Source organism: Plectropomus leopardus, chromosome 20 (assembly GCF_008729295.1).
Source record: "Plectropomus leopardus isolate mb chromosome 20, YSFRI_Pleo_2.0, whole genome shotgun sequence".
In the NCBI taxonomy this organism is placed as follows: Eukaryota; Metazoa; Chordata; class Actinopteri; order Perciformes; family Serranidae; genus Plectropomus; species Plectropomus leopardus.
In genome coordinates, this window is record NC_056482.1 from 15,156,828 (window position 1) to 15,174,090 (window position 17,263).

Genomic DNA, 17,263 nt, shown 5'->3' on the forward strand with positions numbered 1-17,263 from the left:
TATTTTAAGGTGGAGGGGATGGTTGACGGTGTGACACCTAAGCGAGACGCCTGCCAAGCTGTATCATAGAGTGGGCTAGTCTAAAAGTAATAAAATTGGGATTCAAGACTTGTGATGTCAATGACAGAATTAAGGAAAGAAAAGCACCCCAATATCAGTAACACAACCACTACCAAAGAATAAGCTTTAGCTTAACAGGAAGTGACAATTAAATAATTAAACAAATCACCTGCAGGCTCTTGTTCTACATTTACCGTAAAAACATGATTGTGGTGTTGCTCTTCTTTTAACTCTCAGCAAGAAGCATAGAAGTGTACTTCAAAAAAATGAAGTGCCTTTTATGCAATCACCTAAAAAGATCATGACAAACACTGTCATCGTCCATGGAAATCAGGCATCTGATGCAATATAATGTGAACTGTATATTTCTGTAATTTAATGAATATTCATTCACACAATATACATTTTACAAAACAACGCTTGCCAAACAGACTTGCATGTATAAAACACATGACGCAGTTACTGAGCCACTGGATTTTCTGCTGCTTGTGCAAAACAGTAAAAGATTTGTTTTACATAAAAAGATTTGCATCAGGCAAAGGTGAAAATGCAAATTTATGCCACTCCATAGCACATCACAATGCCTGAGCAATGTGTCTGGTTGAAATATTTTAAACATGAATACTTTGCTGCTGAGCTCCAATAGCATTTAATAACCAAAGCTGTGCTTGCTACACTAAATATTCATTTTCTAGACTTAAAAAAAGTCATAGTTCATGGCACATCATGCGTGAGCCCCTTGTTGAGGAAAACAGACGGTGCAGGAGTTGAATCACCAGCTGCAGCCTCATACGGCAACATTATACTGTCTCTCTGTTTGGATAGAGGCGCAGTGAGAAGTTCCTTTCAGGTTTCCATCCTGAGCTTGGATCCCTCTCCTCATCTTTTTGTTTTTTAATCACCAGTGGTTCTCATGATTGGGACGTGGAGGAGGGCGTGATGGAGGAGGTGCTCTGCATGGAGGTGGACTCTGAGGTGGAGGTGGTAGGGAGCCATTTGGAGACGGAGGTGCAGAGAGTGAGCTCATGTTGGAAGGGGGCAGTGCTCTGTTGGGAGGTGGTGTGTACATGGGAGGGGTGGTTGAGGACGGGGGAGGAGTGGACGGCAAAGGGGGGAGCGTTGAAGTTGGCGAAGGGGGCAAATTGAAGATGTGGTCGCCCTCTGAAGGGTGATGGCGGAAACTGTGGGGCAAAGAGTAGACAGGCGTGGAGGGATGGTTGTAGATTGGGTAGCGAGGAGGAGGGTAGGATTTGCTTCGGGTGAAGTTTATGCACTTGCCCTGTAATAAAGAACAACAACAAGGTTATTGCATAGGTTTTGTTTTTGAACTTAACCCTTTGAAACCTGAGCAAGGTGGCATGATTTCTTTAAAAAAAACATGTGAAGAAGGCAATAAGCAAATAGAAAAGATCCAAAAATTAGCAAGAAATTGGTAAAAAAAAAAAAAAAAAAAAGAAAAAAGTACAAGAGAATTACCTAAAAATCTGTTGCAGCGTGAGATTGAAAGAAAATCTGTAATGACAAGAAACTGCAGACATTCCTGGATCTGCTGTGGCACAGGGATTGGCAGGCTTTGTAGGGTACAGCTTTCAGCAGATGGAAAGAGGAAATTCCTCCATTCGCGAGTGTCATGGAAGGAAACAGCATTCTTGCCAGCCCAGTCGAGCTGACGCTGAGAGCTGGAGGAGGCAGGCAGCATCTACTCTAAATGACTTCTGCAGACAGGAGCATTCCTCCAGACAATACTGCAGTTGTTTTTACCTTTGTCAACTCACTATGCCACTTTTGCTTGAAGTTGGTGCAGCTTTAGCTTTTAAAAATGTTTAGTCCGTGGATTACGTGCATCTAATGTCATTCAGATAAGATTCTAACTTCCCAGTTTGATCCTTTCCTCCAAACTTCCTCTATCAATCATTTCCAGAGGTCATGATTTTAAGCTCTGGCAAATTCACACACATCTGCCTGCCAAAAGTTGACATAGTTAGTTCAGAATTTTATTAATTGCTTTGTTTTGAATGAATGTGCTCTTATCTAACAGCTGTAAAGAGCTCATAATTCCTCAGAGGAAGTCACAACATCACGCTTCAACTTTCCATTATTCTGTTATTTTTGGCTTGTCGATATCTCTCACCTTGTCTCCAGGATGAGGTCGCATCACAGACACTCTGTCATAGCCTTTTCTCAGGAATACACACAGCGCATCCAGTTTGCCCTGCAGGAAGATGATCACAGAAGACGGTCCAAATAAATAACCGTATAGAGTACAAGTGCTCTTTGACATACGCCTGAGTATTAGTGCCACATCTAAAACAAAAATGTAAAAAAATAAAACAAAAGTAAAAAAAGAAATAAATAAAATGTTTTGAGATTAAGGTCATCATTTTGAGAAAAAAAGTCATAATATTATGAGAATAATGTTGGAATTTAGTGAAAATAAAATCATACTATTTCAAGAAAAAACAGTACTACAAGAATAAGTCCTACTTCTATTAGAGAAAAAATCCTAATATTAGCTGATTAAATGTCACCTGTCTCTCCAGCCTTAAGATGCAACTTCTTCTACTGTACTACTAATTTACTATTTTAATCATGTAATATTATGAAAAACTGTTACCAAATAATAACAATAACTATACATACAATATACAATAATTGTATTCTCATTAAATTACATCTTTATTTTTGTAATATTATGACTTTTTTTTCTTTGAAATTACAACTTTATTCTAGTAATTTTAGACTTCTTCTTGTAAAATGGAATAATCTTAATCTAATTAATTAACGACTATTGTCATAACATTATTGCTTTTTTTTCCTCAAAATTAGGACTTTGTTCTCATAATTGTATGAACTTATTCTCACTATTTTAGTTTTTCTTTGAATATGGCCCTAGTCCTCCTTTGCACTGACAACAGCCAGAATATTAGCATCATTTGTGTGCAGCGGCCAGCTGCACAGCAAAATCAGTCCTTTAAAATCCGACTAGCAAGCAAAGTTTATGTGTTTATATTTGTGACTCTGCCAGACTGTATCTGTACTTTTTGCTCCAGATGTTTCTCTTTGATTCTTGCATAGGAAGCTTTATTTGGTCGAGCGACAGATAAACAAAGAATGTATTTTGTTAGAAATAACACCCGCTCAACAGAATCCATATTCAGGGGTTAGCTCAGTTCATGTCTGGTTCCTATTACAGTCCATCCAGCTGACTAATATGTTAGGAAACACATTTTATTAACTATTTCCTGGTCACACATCATTCCCAGGAACACTAAAAGTATGATTTTTTTAGATTATGGCTGATAGAGCCCATTGTGAGGAAGAGTCTTTAAGTTTTAAAACATCTGGAACTGTCATCATATTACATATGTTAACATTATGTGAACCATGCAGTTAAATACATTTGGTAACAGTTATACAACTATGTTACAGCTGAGCAAAGAGGAAGTGCATGAGATGTGGTTGAGAGCTCTGGAAAAAAAATATTTAAAGGAATTATTATATATTATATAAAAGGAATTTTAAAGCCAAATAATAATAATTTTTTTAAAATACTTTTAAGCAAAAATATTAATAGACATCTAGTGAAAATTCAATGACTCAAACACAAAATAAATTTAACACCAAATCACAAACTTTCTGACTGAATGAACCAATAACATAACTCAAATAAATGAAACAAAAGTCAATAAGTGGAGCACCTTGATGGGAGAGTACCACTTCTGAGAGGGGATAGATTTGTGTCCATTGTAGTAAGGTCGTGGTGGCTCAAACTCTTCTGGAGGCATTACAACTCGAGCGTTTTTAGCTTTTTCCAGTTTCGCTCCCTCTTCAGTCGAGCCTTTATCTCCCCATCGGACCTGAACAGAAACAATTCTCTCAGCACTGTGCTGCAAGCGGTGACAAACAGGAGGCACTCATTTTGAATAAAATTGGCTTAAATGGGAACTCTTAAATCAACCTTGATATTTGGTTACAGTGCTAAAAGAAGAGAATGGCAGTGTTTCTAATTATTTTTGGCCATCTTGGCAGTTTGGCTCTAATGGTCCACAACTTTCGTCCAGACAGAAATACAGTATCTAAACAACCACTGGATGTATCACCAAGAAATTATGTACTAACATCAGTTGTTCCCAGATGATAGATAGAATGACATTCCCATTAGGCTTGGGGGGTAACAGTTTTTCCATACCTTCATACCTTCCTGACATTTCACCAGGGCATTAGATACATGACAGTTTGTATGCATGTATGACATTGTCTTATCTGTAATTCTGTTTGTGTATAATATCCTCCAAACATTGTTATACTCATACCAGTATACCTACATATTTGTGGGTTAAACGTAAATTATGTGAAACTGCACACTGCTTCTTTTGTGTTGGCTGCCTCAACATTATAGTTTCGACTAAACCCAAAATACTTCTAAACAGGGGCCGATGTATTTCTCTTTTTAATAGTCCTGTAATGTTATTCCCACCACTCACAGTCACCACCGTGAGAGTGACCTCTGGTGGTCAGTGCTGTGCACTACAGTACATCGCCTGAATACAGCATCTTCGTATCAGTTTAAAAGCAACAGCAGCATCTGTTGAGTGCTGAAAATCATACCTTTGGGATTCCCAAATACCATGGTAAACCGTGATACCTTGATAGCACCCATGCCTAATTCCAATAAGCCTCGGCTGTACTTTGCAGTTAATGCTTATAAACATGCTGAAACAATAGAAAAAAAATATGGTGAACTTGCCACACTATAGTCTATCTAGTCAATCTAAACATTAGCATGTTAACATTGTCACTGTCAGCCTGTTAGCATGCTGATTTTTAGCATTTAGTTTAAAACAGAGCTGTGCTGGCGTAGAGCCTCACAAAGCCGCTCTGAGACTCATAGTCTTGCATCATTCCTATATCACTATTTTGTGATATCAACACGATGTAATCACATCAGCTGATAATGTGAGCTCAAGGAGAACCGTTTTGCAGATGCCTCTGCATTAAATGACCTAAACTGTTGTAAATGAATGATGTCAGTCTTTGCAACAACTTGCTGCTTTATTTTTACAAATAAAAATTACTCTTTCTTTACATATCCAGATGTTGGTAGCATGTCTACATAGCTGTTAATTGAACCCAGTCCTCTGAAATCCACAAGGAGTCAAAAGTTGGCTCCCTTGCCTTAAATTTAATTGTGTCCATTTATGTTCCAGAGTTTCAGATTTGTGATTTTTTCCTAAGTCTCTCGGAGAACAGCAATTAGCCTACTTTTCAGCCTGTTTTTATAGCATAAAATCTGAAAATTCAGTGAGAGACATACTGCCACAGGTAGTTTGCCTTCTCAAATGTAAAGTAGTTTCACTAAAAGCATTTTTTTCCAGGTTTCCTTCATAATTACCTTGAAAAACACCAAAGTAAATGACAAGAACAATCCATCAAATCAAGAATGAAACCAGCTCTGTCAAAGGGACCTTGGAAGTTCATTACTCAGATTTACTCCCTCGCAACTGCCACAGAGAAGCCATGAAGGCTTTAACTTGGCAGAGAAAGCACTTAAATGAAGTTGTGCATATTTTCCACTGCTCTCTTTGGAAGCGGTGCCGCTTCAAGGCTTCGAGTTCACAGCACAGACTGCTCACACTGCACTACCAGTCGGGAAAGCACTTCACACTGAGAGGGTGACTTCTGTCTCCTTGACCTTCCTCCTCTCAGACAATAGACACATCTGGTCCCTCTTGATTTGCGGATGTCTCATTCCTGTTGTTGAAGATGTCTGACTGCCTTTTCTTATTACAAAAGAAATCGCATGACTCTGAACTTTTCTTTCCACTGGTTTCCTTTGCCACCTTCTCCTCACAGATAGTGAGATTGACATTATTTTTCTTTTACCATCTAGAGCTGTAAAGTCCAAGTCATTGCACAAGATTTCACTGACAGGACCTTCATTTCTCCTGTGCACAATGCCAAAAACCGAAAACACTGTCCTGTTGTATAACAACCACAACCGAGTCATGCAAGCTCACTAACAGAAAGCACATCATAGCCTCTGGGCATTTGCTAAATCTGTTCTTTTTTTCAGTTTACTGGCCAGATGGCCTCATCTTGACTCTTGCTGGATCTCCAAACTAGTCACAAAAACAAAGTGACTCAGTCACTTCCAGCATGGACTTGCATAGTCATCTTTTTTAAGGAATGAGTCGTTTCCTGTATCCCTCTGTATTCCTGCTGTATTTGTGTTTGATCTCTATAAAACTAGCCAAGTGCTTGATTCAAGGCCATCATGTGTTTTTCATCTGTGAACTTGAAGCTGATGATCACATGCAGTGGATTTTATTAGAATATTTTGAAGATATCATATTTGATATTGAAAGAAGTAGTTACATTACAAAGACATGTTTGATGTTGATTCAATGTAAGAAAAACCTCTCATGATTATAGCAGCTTTAAATCAAACATATTGTGAAATGAATAAAGTGAATTTGGCAAACAGAGAAGTTTAATATATCTGAAAATATTTAAAACACTAAGTGCCAGTGCATTATTACATATTAATTCATTTGCCATCTATGTTGCAATTATCTCTTTCTACCTCCATTCTCTTGATGCCTCCGACTCCACGTCCTCCGTAATACGAGGCATCCACTGTGGGCCACCTTTTCTTCGGAAAACCGTCCTCATCATCCTGCAGAGGAAGGAAACAGTATTCAAGTTTGCAAGAAGGAAACAAATTGCTGAGACTGTAGCTGGGCAGATGCGCTGTGCTTAACAAACGAGTAAATTAATACTAAACCAATACTAAAACATCAACATAAATGCCAAGACTTTTATATAATTGTTTCATTATGAGGTAAAGACAAAAATCACTTACAGACACGTCCTCTATTACTGGAGGCGGAGGCTCATGAATTACCTGCAAATTTGAAAAAGAAATATGCAGCGTAAGCCTCAAAGACACTATTGTTTGTTTTTCACTGACAGGATCCAAGATGGCCGTCATACCACAGTGCAGCACAGAGGCCAGAACCACCAGAGCAGGAGGATGGTGAGCAGGAGCAGCAGGATGAGCAGAGCGATGGCCACAAACGTCCCATCAGACTAGAGGGAGAAAAAAGAGACAGAATATGAAGAGGGTGAGTTTTACCTAAAAGCCTAAATGTAGATAGATAGATAGATAGATAGTCCCTCCCAATCATTCTTATGACCCATTGAGAGTGTGAAGTGTTGTATTTTTCTGCAGAGACACCGCTCTCCGCCTGTATTTTCTTCTTATTTTGCTGCATTGAAGGACACAGTGTGCAGCTAAGGTCGGGGCAAGAGGAAGCTGTAAAAATTGTGGTCACAGCATAGAAAAAAAAACAAAGCTGGGGTTTGTTTTCACTTTCACTTTTAGTAGTGATACTGTTCACAAACAATAACCAACAATTCCTGCATAGATTAGGCCTACATTTGAAGGTCCGTAACTTACCCAACCTGAGCACAACTTTCAAGAACATGATGTTACTTTGAGACAACATTATATTTTCATTTTGTGTGTGTTTAAATGAGTGACAGCCAGCATACAACTAAGGGCCGCACTCTAAAAGCGCACACACTATGATGTTTTTATGACTTTTATGACATACCATACTTTTTACTGACATTTTTAAAGATAGTCTAACACTATACAGAAACTACAACAGTCGACAGTAATATAGTCTATTTAACACTTATATTACATTTTAGTTTTCCACTTTCTTATGCATTTGAAAGTAATGAAATCAAGAGAACCAGAATTATAACCAGTTGTGATAATAATAATAATAACAATAATAATAATGGCATTTTTTAGGTTTATTTATGATTATGATTACAGTTTGCCAACTGTATTTAATATCTCTTTTCAACCAAAACTGCATAAGTGCTTTAGACAACTACTCATCGGCCTCTTCTATGTCTTTTCAACAGCATTTAGCAGAGTGGAAATATTTGCTGAGAACATTATGGGTTACTTTCAATTTTTATAACATATTGTCAGCGTCAAGGTCACTGTAATGAAATGCAGCGAGCTGAGTCAGAGGGTCAAACTGCTGCAGCTGCAAACATGTGTGACAGCAGACATTTCTTCAAAGATAAATGAAAGAGACAGCTGATCCAAGAAGAAAAGAGTTTCTGTGATGCACTGATCCCACATGGCCAACAACATCATACTAGAAGGGGGAGTCACAAAATGAGCCAAAGTCTAGACTGAAGTTCACCGAGTACATTTAGCTATAATGTGTGAGTTCAGCTTTTTTGTATCATCCGTCTTGTGTAAATTGCATACTTACACAAGTGACTGCAGTGATTGTGACGGAACTTGATATGAAGCTCAGGCCGTTATTCATGCTGACGTGGAGCGTGGCAGACCTTTAGAAATGGTAGCAAATATAAATAAAAATGATGATAATTTGCTGACAGTTAGCGCCTCAGTCTAATCCAACCCAGACAGCCATGTCTCTGTATCATTAATCACTTACGTTCCCACTTTTTCCAGAACAGGAGCTGGGCACAAAAGGTACGTATCTCTCACCACCAAAGGTCTTTTCACTGTGGAAATAGAATGAGAGTTTGTATCACGATATGCTGTAATTATGAGATTTGAGCGTATGCAGTGTATGCAAGATAGGCCACGATCACTGGTGAAAGAGAAAGTGATGCAAAACAAAAAGTTGATTTTTCTCTTCCAGTCCTCAAACTTCAGGAGATTCATGCCTCAAAATATTCTTTTTGTTATTAAATCCCTGGACTTCCTCTCCTTATGGAAAATGAAGCAAATGAGAGAGGGTTGTGGTTTATTTACCCTGGCTGAGTGAGTGTCTAGTGTGTGCAAAGACAGGGCTCGTGCCTGATGAGATCCACATTCCCCTGCAGACATCTGAGAAGCGCTGAGCGTTATACCAGCTGATTCAAAGAGCGGGAAGATGGTGTTGATGGTTTTTGGGGAGGATGGGGATTTAAATCATTGTCTGCCACAAAGAGCTGCTCTAACCCCCCTCCACCCAGCTCTGTCTGCATGGCCAAAACAAACTTGTAACAATGATGTAAATGGCTGTTGAGTGAAATTCCCCGAACTGCTGCTTTTGTATTTGTCTATTAATAGTATGTATTCACACACCTACAGTGTTGTCCTCTTCTGTCGATCACTTCAGCAGAACGTGGACAACAGAGGACGTAATACAGAGCTTATTCACACATACATTTACATTCTTCTGTCAAGAAAAACGTTGATTCAGTCCACCCTCTGTACTTCTGTACTTACAGTAAATGCCCTACCTTAATTTTTAAGCAATATGTGATCATTTTCATGGATTATGTTACTTCTGGACAGAGCCAGTTTGCAGCCTTTATACTGTTGGTTTCAGATCTCCACAACAAGCACATGGCCTTGTAAAGTTAATATGGTGAAGTTGCTATTTGATTGTTTATACATCCAGCAGACACACAGCAATATGTGTCTGGTGAACTGATAATTGTTTAGTCCAATATTCCAGCCCAGTTGCCAGAAGAAAATGTCGGCATTGCAGTTTTCTGCAAACCATAAATGTGTTACTTTGTGCATTTCATATTTATCACATCATTGTTTCTAAAGTATCATAATATATGAGCTGATTTTGTTTTCTGGAGGTGGAGGGATGGTTGATTGCATGTCATCAGGGCAAGATGCCTGCCAAGCTGCAGACCAAAGTTCAAGACCAACAAACAACCAAACCAGTTGTATTTTAGAGACCCTTTCCTGCATTTCCAGCAATTTTTAGGCACCAAACATCGAGGTGTAAAGTACTCCCCTGCTGTTTTTCAAACCTGGAATCGCCATGCAAAGCTGTAGTTTTTTTTAACAAGACATTGCTGTGTTTACAGCCATGGTAGTGCTAAAATGATCTTTTCTTCACAATAATCAAGTGGGTCTGTGCCCTAAACTTAACCACACATTCAGCATTGTTGAAATGTAAAGTTTTATCATATCTACTACATAATAGAGTACAAAAGTAATGTATCAGTGGTTTGTAGAAACGTACAATGCCAACATTTCTGCTGAGGGGGAATGCAGAGTTTAGGTGAAAATTTGATGTGGGGCATCTGATTGTTTATGTACAAATATGTAATAATGCAGTTAAAAAGTCACAAAAAACGAAAAATACATTTTATAAAGGACACAATTTAAAATTGTAGTGCATCAGTGTTTGTGAATCGTAGCATGCACTTACTTAAAGTGACTGTGTCGTTGATGCGAAAACTGCAGAGAACTTTCTGTACGTCTCGGGCGTGAAGGAAACCGTTTCCTTTAATGACCACCTGGAAAGATTCTGCAGTGGGATTAAAATAAACGTCAATGTCATTTGTCCTGACAGTAGTTTATTCAATGTGTATTTCTGAAGAAGCTGATGCAGAGTCATTTATGTAATCTGATAATGTATTTACTGTATATCATGTACTTGTTTTTGTAACTTTCAGGTGCAGCATTTTATCTAAACTAAATATGATATACTGTAAATAACACAGGTGTTTGTTTTCTCTTGTGCATCTTTACCTCCTTCACAGATGCTGGACGGCTCCACAGCCAGGATCTCGATGCAGGATCGCTTCAGAATCTGAAAGGAAAAATAACAACATAAGAAGTTGAACTAAAGGTACAGTAGATTAAATTATTCAATGAGGTATTTAATCATTTTTCTGTTATAAAAGTGTCTGTCATACCGAGTCAATGACCCCTTGTAGCGCCTCAAATCCATCATTCACAGGGAAGACGTGGTCCTTACTGTCAGCTATTGTTGAAAGCTGTGAGGACATATGACTGAATGATTAGCTGATTATATATCTTACAGTTTGGATTGATTAATTCATTCACTGGTTAACTTGATTTTTGGTTGACAAAGTCATTTACCTGGGTTTCATTGAAGTCTTTCACTCCCACACAGTAGACAGTGGCACCTAACTGGCGCGCTCTGCTAGCCTAAGACACGTAAGGGACATTTCACCATAAAATCAAAAACACATATTTTTCCTCTTAGCAGTAGTGCTGTTTATCAGTCTACATTGTTTTGATGGGAGTTGCAGAGTGCTGAAGACATCAGGTATAGAGATGTCTGCCTTCTCTCCGATATAATGAAACTAGATGTCACTCGGCATGTGGTGCTCAAAGCACCAAAACAAAAAATATGTTAAACACAACAGCAATGTCTCTTTCCAGAAATCCTGGTAACATTACAGCTAAGGAGGGACGCCATTAATGGTTATATCTTGCATTGTCACAAACACAAGCCTCGCATGGATGGGTAGATGCACACTTCCTTCTATGGCATCTCTATGGCCGATATCCCCAGCACTTAGAAACTTACATCAAGACTGATAAGTAGCACTACAGGTAAGATAAAACATATGCAATTTTGATTTGGGGGTGATCTGTCTCTTTAAACAAACAACATGAAGTTTCAGTAAAATGATGAATGTTCAGTGAATCACAATGGTTAGAAAAGTGCGGTGGCACTGCACTTTATGGATCGAAAGTTTAAAGCTTTTTCCACTTGTGGGAACGCCTCCGTCAGTAATGTGACTTCTGTTATGCCACTGACAGCTGGAACACATCTGCTGTGACATCACTGAGAGTCATGTGGCCACAAGCACAACAAGCCTGGACGTTTTCCCAAAGAGGACAACACAGCAATATCTTCCTGCTGTAAGTAATTCAGTGAGGATTTAGTTTTCTGATTTTATGTTATATTTAAAGTAGCATGGTGAGGGTAAAAATAAGAAGTATGCGTAATGCATTCTTATACTGGCTTCTGGGGAAAGGATCAGTTTGAGAAGAGGATAGCAAGAAAAATACATTAATATAATGTTAGATTACACTGACACCCTAACTGGATTTCCAGTCACCTCTCTTTGTGCCAGGTCAAACTGATTTTCTCTCAGTTCACCGTCCGTCAGAGCGATGATAACACTGGCTGTCCGGTAACCTGAAAGTCAGAGATGGATCACAATAAAAAATCTTTTTTAAATAATGGTACAATATCCATCTCATCCAGTGAAATCCATTTTTTATCGTTTTTTTTTTTTTTTTTAATATTTTGAACCTAATTGTCACGTGACGGAAAGAGCAGTCGTATTTTTGTTGTTCTTTCTGTCTTGAGTTGATGACTGCACCATATGTTTGCACTGAGTTCTGATGAACAGTTAAAAAGACTCCACCAGCAGAAGGAATGATTAAGTGTTAAAAAGGAAAACTCACCATCGCCAGTCCCATAGTATATTTGCTCGCTGGCCTGAGAGAGAAGTTAAGAGGCGTCAGTGACAATAAATTTAAATGGGCCTGTTTTTTAAAGTTAGATGCCATACTGTTGGGTAAGGAGGATCTTTTTCCCATTGACTTAACAGATGGCTTACTCTTTGAAAACCTCTGTGCATGTAGGTGTCTCCACCTGGCTGCACCATGCGCAGCTCTTCCAGTCCGGCCCGAATCTGGTCTCTGGTAGGTGACGTATTCCAGAAAATTAAAATGGACATTTATGAAAATGAAATGAGATCACACAAGGATCAAATTGACCAGATATATAAAAAACTAAAACAGATGTGTCTGTACCTGTCTTCTGTTAGTGCCATGAGAATCCTCCCCTCTGTTGAAAACACAATAAAGGACATCCGTAGCTGAGGACTGTATAAAAGAAAGGACAACTTTAGTGTTTTACATTCAATCATTTTTTAAAAAATATTTAAATCTGATGTGTCTGTGAGGACTTACCTGATAAACTTATGAGCCAGGTGGTCAACAAAGTAATATATCTCATTCCAGTAATGTTGCACACTGCCTGACCTGAGAGGAAGATTCAAGGAAAACCAATTACTTTGATCATCTTGCAGTATTAGTAGTATATATTTTCAATTTCATGACTCCTATGTAGAAAGTTGAAAACAAACATTGACTCAAAACTTGTTCATGTGTTACCAGAAGGAACACTGCAATTTGCAGGTCACACGTCAGGTCTCTGCTGTAAACCATTGAAAGGGTACTTAGAGGATTTAATGTTGGATTCCCAAATAATTACTTCACTGATTTTCAAACAGCGTTCAATCATGACAATGTTGGTAGTTCGTGTGAACTTCCGTCCATTGCACCAGCGCCCAGATCTCCCTGCTCACCTCGAAGCTTAAACCAACTGGATGACTCGTTTTGCAACATTTTTTTCTTTGGCTGTAGGCCTGTTGCTTGAACTACAGACAATACTTCTGCATTTTCATATGCCTGTCACCGTGGCGACAATAAATATAAAAGCGGATCAAGAGAGACCCGCCTTCTCTCCCTCCCTCTCTCTCTCTCTAAAACGCACACCAAACTCAGATAAAGCTGTAAAACAAAGAAGTGCTGCTAGAATATAAACCGAGATTCTGTTACTGTATTGTTTGTTTCTTTAACTCTCTTAACAAACACAGCACACTGTTTAACACTGTTTCCTGTACTGTAAAAAGATCTGAGAATGAGAATCTTGAGCTGAAATTGTAAAAAAAGGCACTGCTGATGAAGTATAAACCAAAATTCTGTTACTGTGCCAACTATTTCAGAAACAAGATTTATCCCACTGATAACTGTAACTCAAGATTGTTACACCAGTCAGCTGCCAAATTGTTTCCCGTGTCAAAATGGACAAGCTTGCTTTACCTCACCCACCAGCGTGAGCGTTTATTGGTTCGGTGCCATACAGCACATTCTGTAGGTATTTTTACCTCTTGAGCAAAAGCAAATGCCACAGCCATTTTTCTCTGGTCATGTAGCATCAGTTTCAGAGTGATGAGGATATTTACTGATTTTATTACATATTGATCGCAGGCCAATTTAATCGAAACTGCATGGTGGCAGACTTTTAATATTAGTAAATATCATTATAGTTGTCCAAAGAATCAATACATCATATCAAGATGAAACTTATGATTTACACCCTACATTTAGAGTGGCCAGTGAGTTTTAGCCTCTGTATTTCCTTGTGAGTGTTAATGTCTAGTTTTTCAACTTCTTCTCATGTGGCTTTACAGCTAATTTTGTAAAAGCTAAACAAAGAACAAAAAGTGCCACGTCCTTCTCTCAGACGAGCTTAGCTTTATGTCAAGCCTTAATTTTGAAAACAGGTGTGAACTCAACATAACAATCAAAAGAAGAATGCAGCATTTAAAGAGGAAGTCAGCAATTAAAGAGAATTTTGAGGCAAATATGCAAAACCTCTTCTCACGCTGCACTGCCTCTCTTCTTTTCCCTTCTTATGTTTTCATTTATCCTGTGATGTGAGTCCCAGTGCAGAGACAGCCAAAAACTCGGGATCTTTGGAACATCTGGCTCTAATGGAGAAAGGGTTCTGCAGGCTGCAGCAGAGAGAGCTGAAGCTAAATGTGGGCTCCTGCCGCTGAAACGTGGCCGAACTTTGACAACAGGAATCCCTGCAGTGCACTTTATCACTGAAGTGAACGCATCAGCATTTTGCAAATGATTTATCCCTCTGTAAACACATTTTTTGTGGACTCTCACTACTTTTAAAGTGACAGTTCAAGCCAAAGTCAAAAATACATGTTTTCTTTTACCTGGAGAGCTATTTATCACTCTAAACTGCTTTGATGTGACTTGCCGAGTCTTGGAGATATCGGCTAGAGATGTTTGCATTCTCAGCTTGTAGTGCTTAAAGCCCCAAAAATTACATTGGAGAGACTCAACAAGAATGTCTCTTTCCATAAATCATGTCCAGGTTGATAAAGCTAATCCTCAGATCTTACTGTGAGTAGTGAGTAGTAATCTATTTTCTTCTTACCTGACAACACCTGTATCACTGCAAAAAAGAGAGCGTGCATCTACTGCCGGCTGACCTAGCACCACTGAGCTAGCTAATGTTACAGCTAAGCCAAGAAGGACACCAGAAATGTTTACATCTCACACTGTCACGAGCCTCAGGTCCATGAGTTGATGAACGTTTCCTGCATGTGTTATGAAAGTTTGCTGGTGTAGTTCTTCCAAAAAGACAATAATTCCTATATGAAACAGGGTCTGTAGATTATCTTGAGTAACCAGGTCATGAAAGAGGCATTGTTGATAAGTTTTACCTTTTTTTTCCCTTTTTTTTTTTTTTTTAAAAAAAAGTGCCATCTAGTTCCGTTTAATTGGAGATGAGGCAAATATCTCTACAGCCGATATCTCCAACACTCTGCTACCCACACCAAAGCAATCTATAATGATAAGTAGCACTACAGTTAAGAGCAAACATATGTATTTCTGATTCTGGAGTGGACTGTCCCTTTAAATTGTTGTCCCTGAATGGTTCTTTTAAGAGAGAGTTGAGAAAACTGCCGTTTTGTTCCAGGAGTATGCTCTGACCTGCCCAAAACAACAACACACTGACACATGATTTCACGTGACATGTTCAGGAGCTTCACATCTGCTTCATGACAGTTTAATGGACAGTGTAATTTAACCCTTATGCCTGAGCTTCCTGGGTATTAAAATCTCTAAAAATCGGCTCCTGTTTGGTTAAAAAAAAAAAAAAAAAAGACACCACGTTGCATTTAGTCAACTAATTGATTGGTTCATTGACAGAAAAAATAATCTTCAACAATTATGATGAACAATTCATTGTTTTAAGTCATTTTCAAGCAAAGTGCCAACCATTCTCTGTCTCCAGCTTCTCCAGTGTGATGATTTTCTGCTTTTCTCTGATTGACAACTGAATATTGAGTTTTATTTGATTTTTACACTTAGTCTGACAAAACAAGACATTTGAAGACATCACTTGAGACTCGCAATGGGCGTTTTCACTATTTTCTGACACTTAATAGCTCAAATTAATGAAATGATAATGAATTTTAGGGCAGCTATAGTTTGTTGTGGGACAGAATGACCATAAAATGCAAAGCTTTGTTTACTCCTCAGTTTCAAAAACTGGAAAATGATGGTGCATTAAAATGGTAGATACACACCACACGCTGTATCCCAAGAATTCAACAGATTTGACAACTGAATGAGTAATCCATTCTCTTTCCTTTTTTCATTTAACCTTTAGCAAACCCCTCTACCTGCTGCCTTGAGCAGAAAGAGCTGGACAGGTCACATTTCAAAATAAACATACATTATAACCACATGTGCCAGCTGGATTCAAAAGAACTAGTTATGGAAGTTTGATTCAAAGTCACATGATTCTTTTTGTCTTCATCTGCAGCCCAAAATCAGTTCTGTTTTCATTTTTCTCAACTTTTACTTTTAAAGCTGCTAGTTAAAGTACAGTAGCAAGTATTTGTAATGCAAGTAGCCGATTAGTGCCTCTGGAGATCATCTTGAATGGTTGCACCTGCGTCTTCAATGAGTCATGCACCAAGTATTAAAAGCTGAGTAAAAGTAGTAGCACTCACTTGTCCAAAACAAAGTAGAGGTCAAATCCTCCGTAGCAGGACGACCCTGCCTCCCTCCTGTCATGCATCTGTCCTGCACTGCCGGCCACCAGGACTGCCACCAGCATGCCCAGTTCCACACCGAGCAGGACCTGCCTGCACCAGCAGTGGGACATCACCCCAGGTTTCAGAGAAAGCACCAGCTCAAGCAAAGAGAGGGTAAACATAAATAGTCTCCAGCTGGAGATGTTGGTCCACTTCTCCTCTCACAGCACACCGGTGCAGTCAGCCATGCTGCACAGAGCAATCTCCAAGGCATTAATGCTCCTCTCTGGATCAGTGTCCCATCTCCTCAGCAGCAGATGTGCGCTGGCAGAGGAGGAGTGAAGCTGTTGGGACTGAGTCTTCGGCTCACTCTCTCTCTCCACACTTAATCTTTTGAGCACACACTGCCATCAGTTCACCTCAACAATTTGTAAAAAAAAAAGTCTAATTGCATAATAAACTGTGTTTCTCTCATGTGTTTGTCTGAATGATCCTACAGCTTTCATCACACATTTAATACTTTTGTTTGTTTTTCCTTCACTTTTCTTGCAGGTTTACTCGATTCAACACCTACACGTCAGTGCCACTTAGTGGTAAATACATGCACCAAGTCACTGTACTTGGTCATCTACTTAAGTTTATTTACAATAAAAGCAAGAACTTAACCACAATTAAAGTGAAATAATCATTATCTTAAAGTAACACTAAATACCTGTTGCATGTCAAATGTCAAACATAGTGAAACCTTTGGGGATTTAAAAAAGAAACGGAAAGTTACACAGGAATTTATACA

At 38.7% G+C, this 17,263-nt stretch overlaps 1 protein-coding gene across 2 annotated transcripts; it reads right to left on the reverse strand.

Annotated features, from left to right (window-relative positions):
• Window positions 1–409: 409 nt before the first annotated feature.
• antxr1b (ANTXR cell adhesion molecule 1b) lies at window positions 410–16,855 on the reverse strand. 2 transcript variants are annotated; one of them, XM_042509026.1, is made up of 18 exons: window positions 16,447–16,855; window positions 12,809–12,880; window positions 12,650–12,721; window positions 12,454–12,535; window positions 12,299–12,332; window positions 11,947–12,026; window positions 10,955–11,023; window positions 10,768–10,848; window positions 10,601–10,661; window positions 10,278–10,376; window positions 8,550–8,619; window positions 8,361–8,439; window positions 7,054–7,149; window positions 6,923–6,964; window positions 6,644–6,736; window positions 3,759–3,917; window positions 2,192–2,272; window positions 410–1,339 (listed from the first exon to the last, which is right to left on the reverse strand). In XM_042509026.1, exons 1-18 carry the CDS (start codon window positions 16,650–16,652, stop codon window positions 959–961), a joined length of 1,857 nt encoding a protein of 618 aa, XP_042364960.1. In that variant the 5' UTR covers window positions 16,653–16,855; the 3' UTR covers window positions 410–958. The 2 variants fall into 2 exon arrangements, with proteins under 2 accessions (XP_042364960.1, XP_042364961.1); XM_042509027.1 differs by lacking the exon at window positions 16,447–16,855 and adding an exon at window positions 14,279–14,297.
• Window positions 16,856–17,263: the final 408 nt, after the last annotated feature.

What these genes read in the sequence shown, in the direction of transcription:
- antxr1b (XM_042509026.1), bottom strand. Translation starts at nt 16,652, where the DNA reads ATGTTTACCCTCTCTTTGCTTGAGCTGGTGCTTTCTCTGAAACCTGGG. An exon ending in CTCTACTTTGTTTTGGACAA is followed by an intron (nt 12,881 to 16,446) that starts GTGAGTGCTACT and finishes TCTTCCTCTCAG; the next exon opens with GTCAGGCAGTGTGCAACATT. An exon ending in GTTCTGGAAAAAGTGGGAAC is followed by an intron (nt 8,440 to 8,549) that starts GTAAGTGATTAA and finishes CCATTTCTAAAG; the next exon opens with GTCTGCCACGCTCCACGTCA.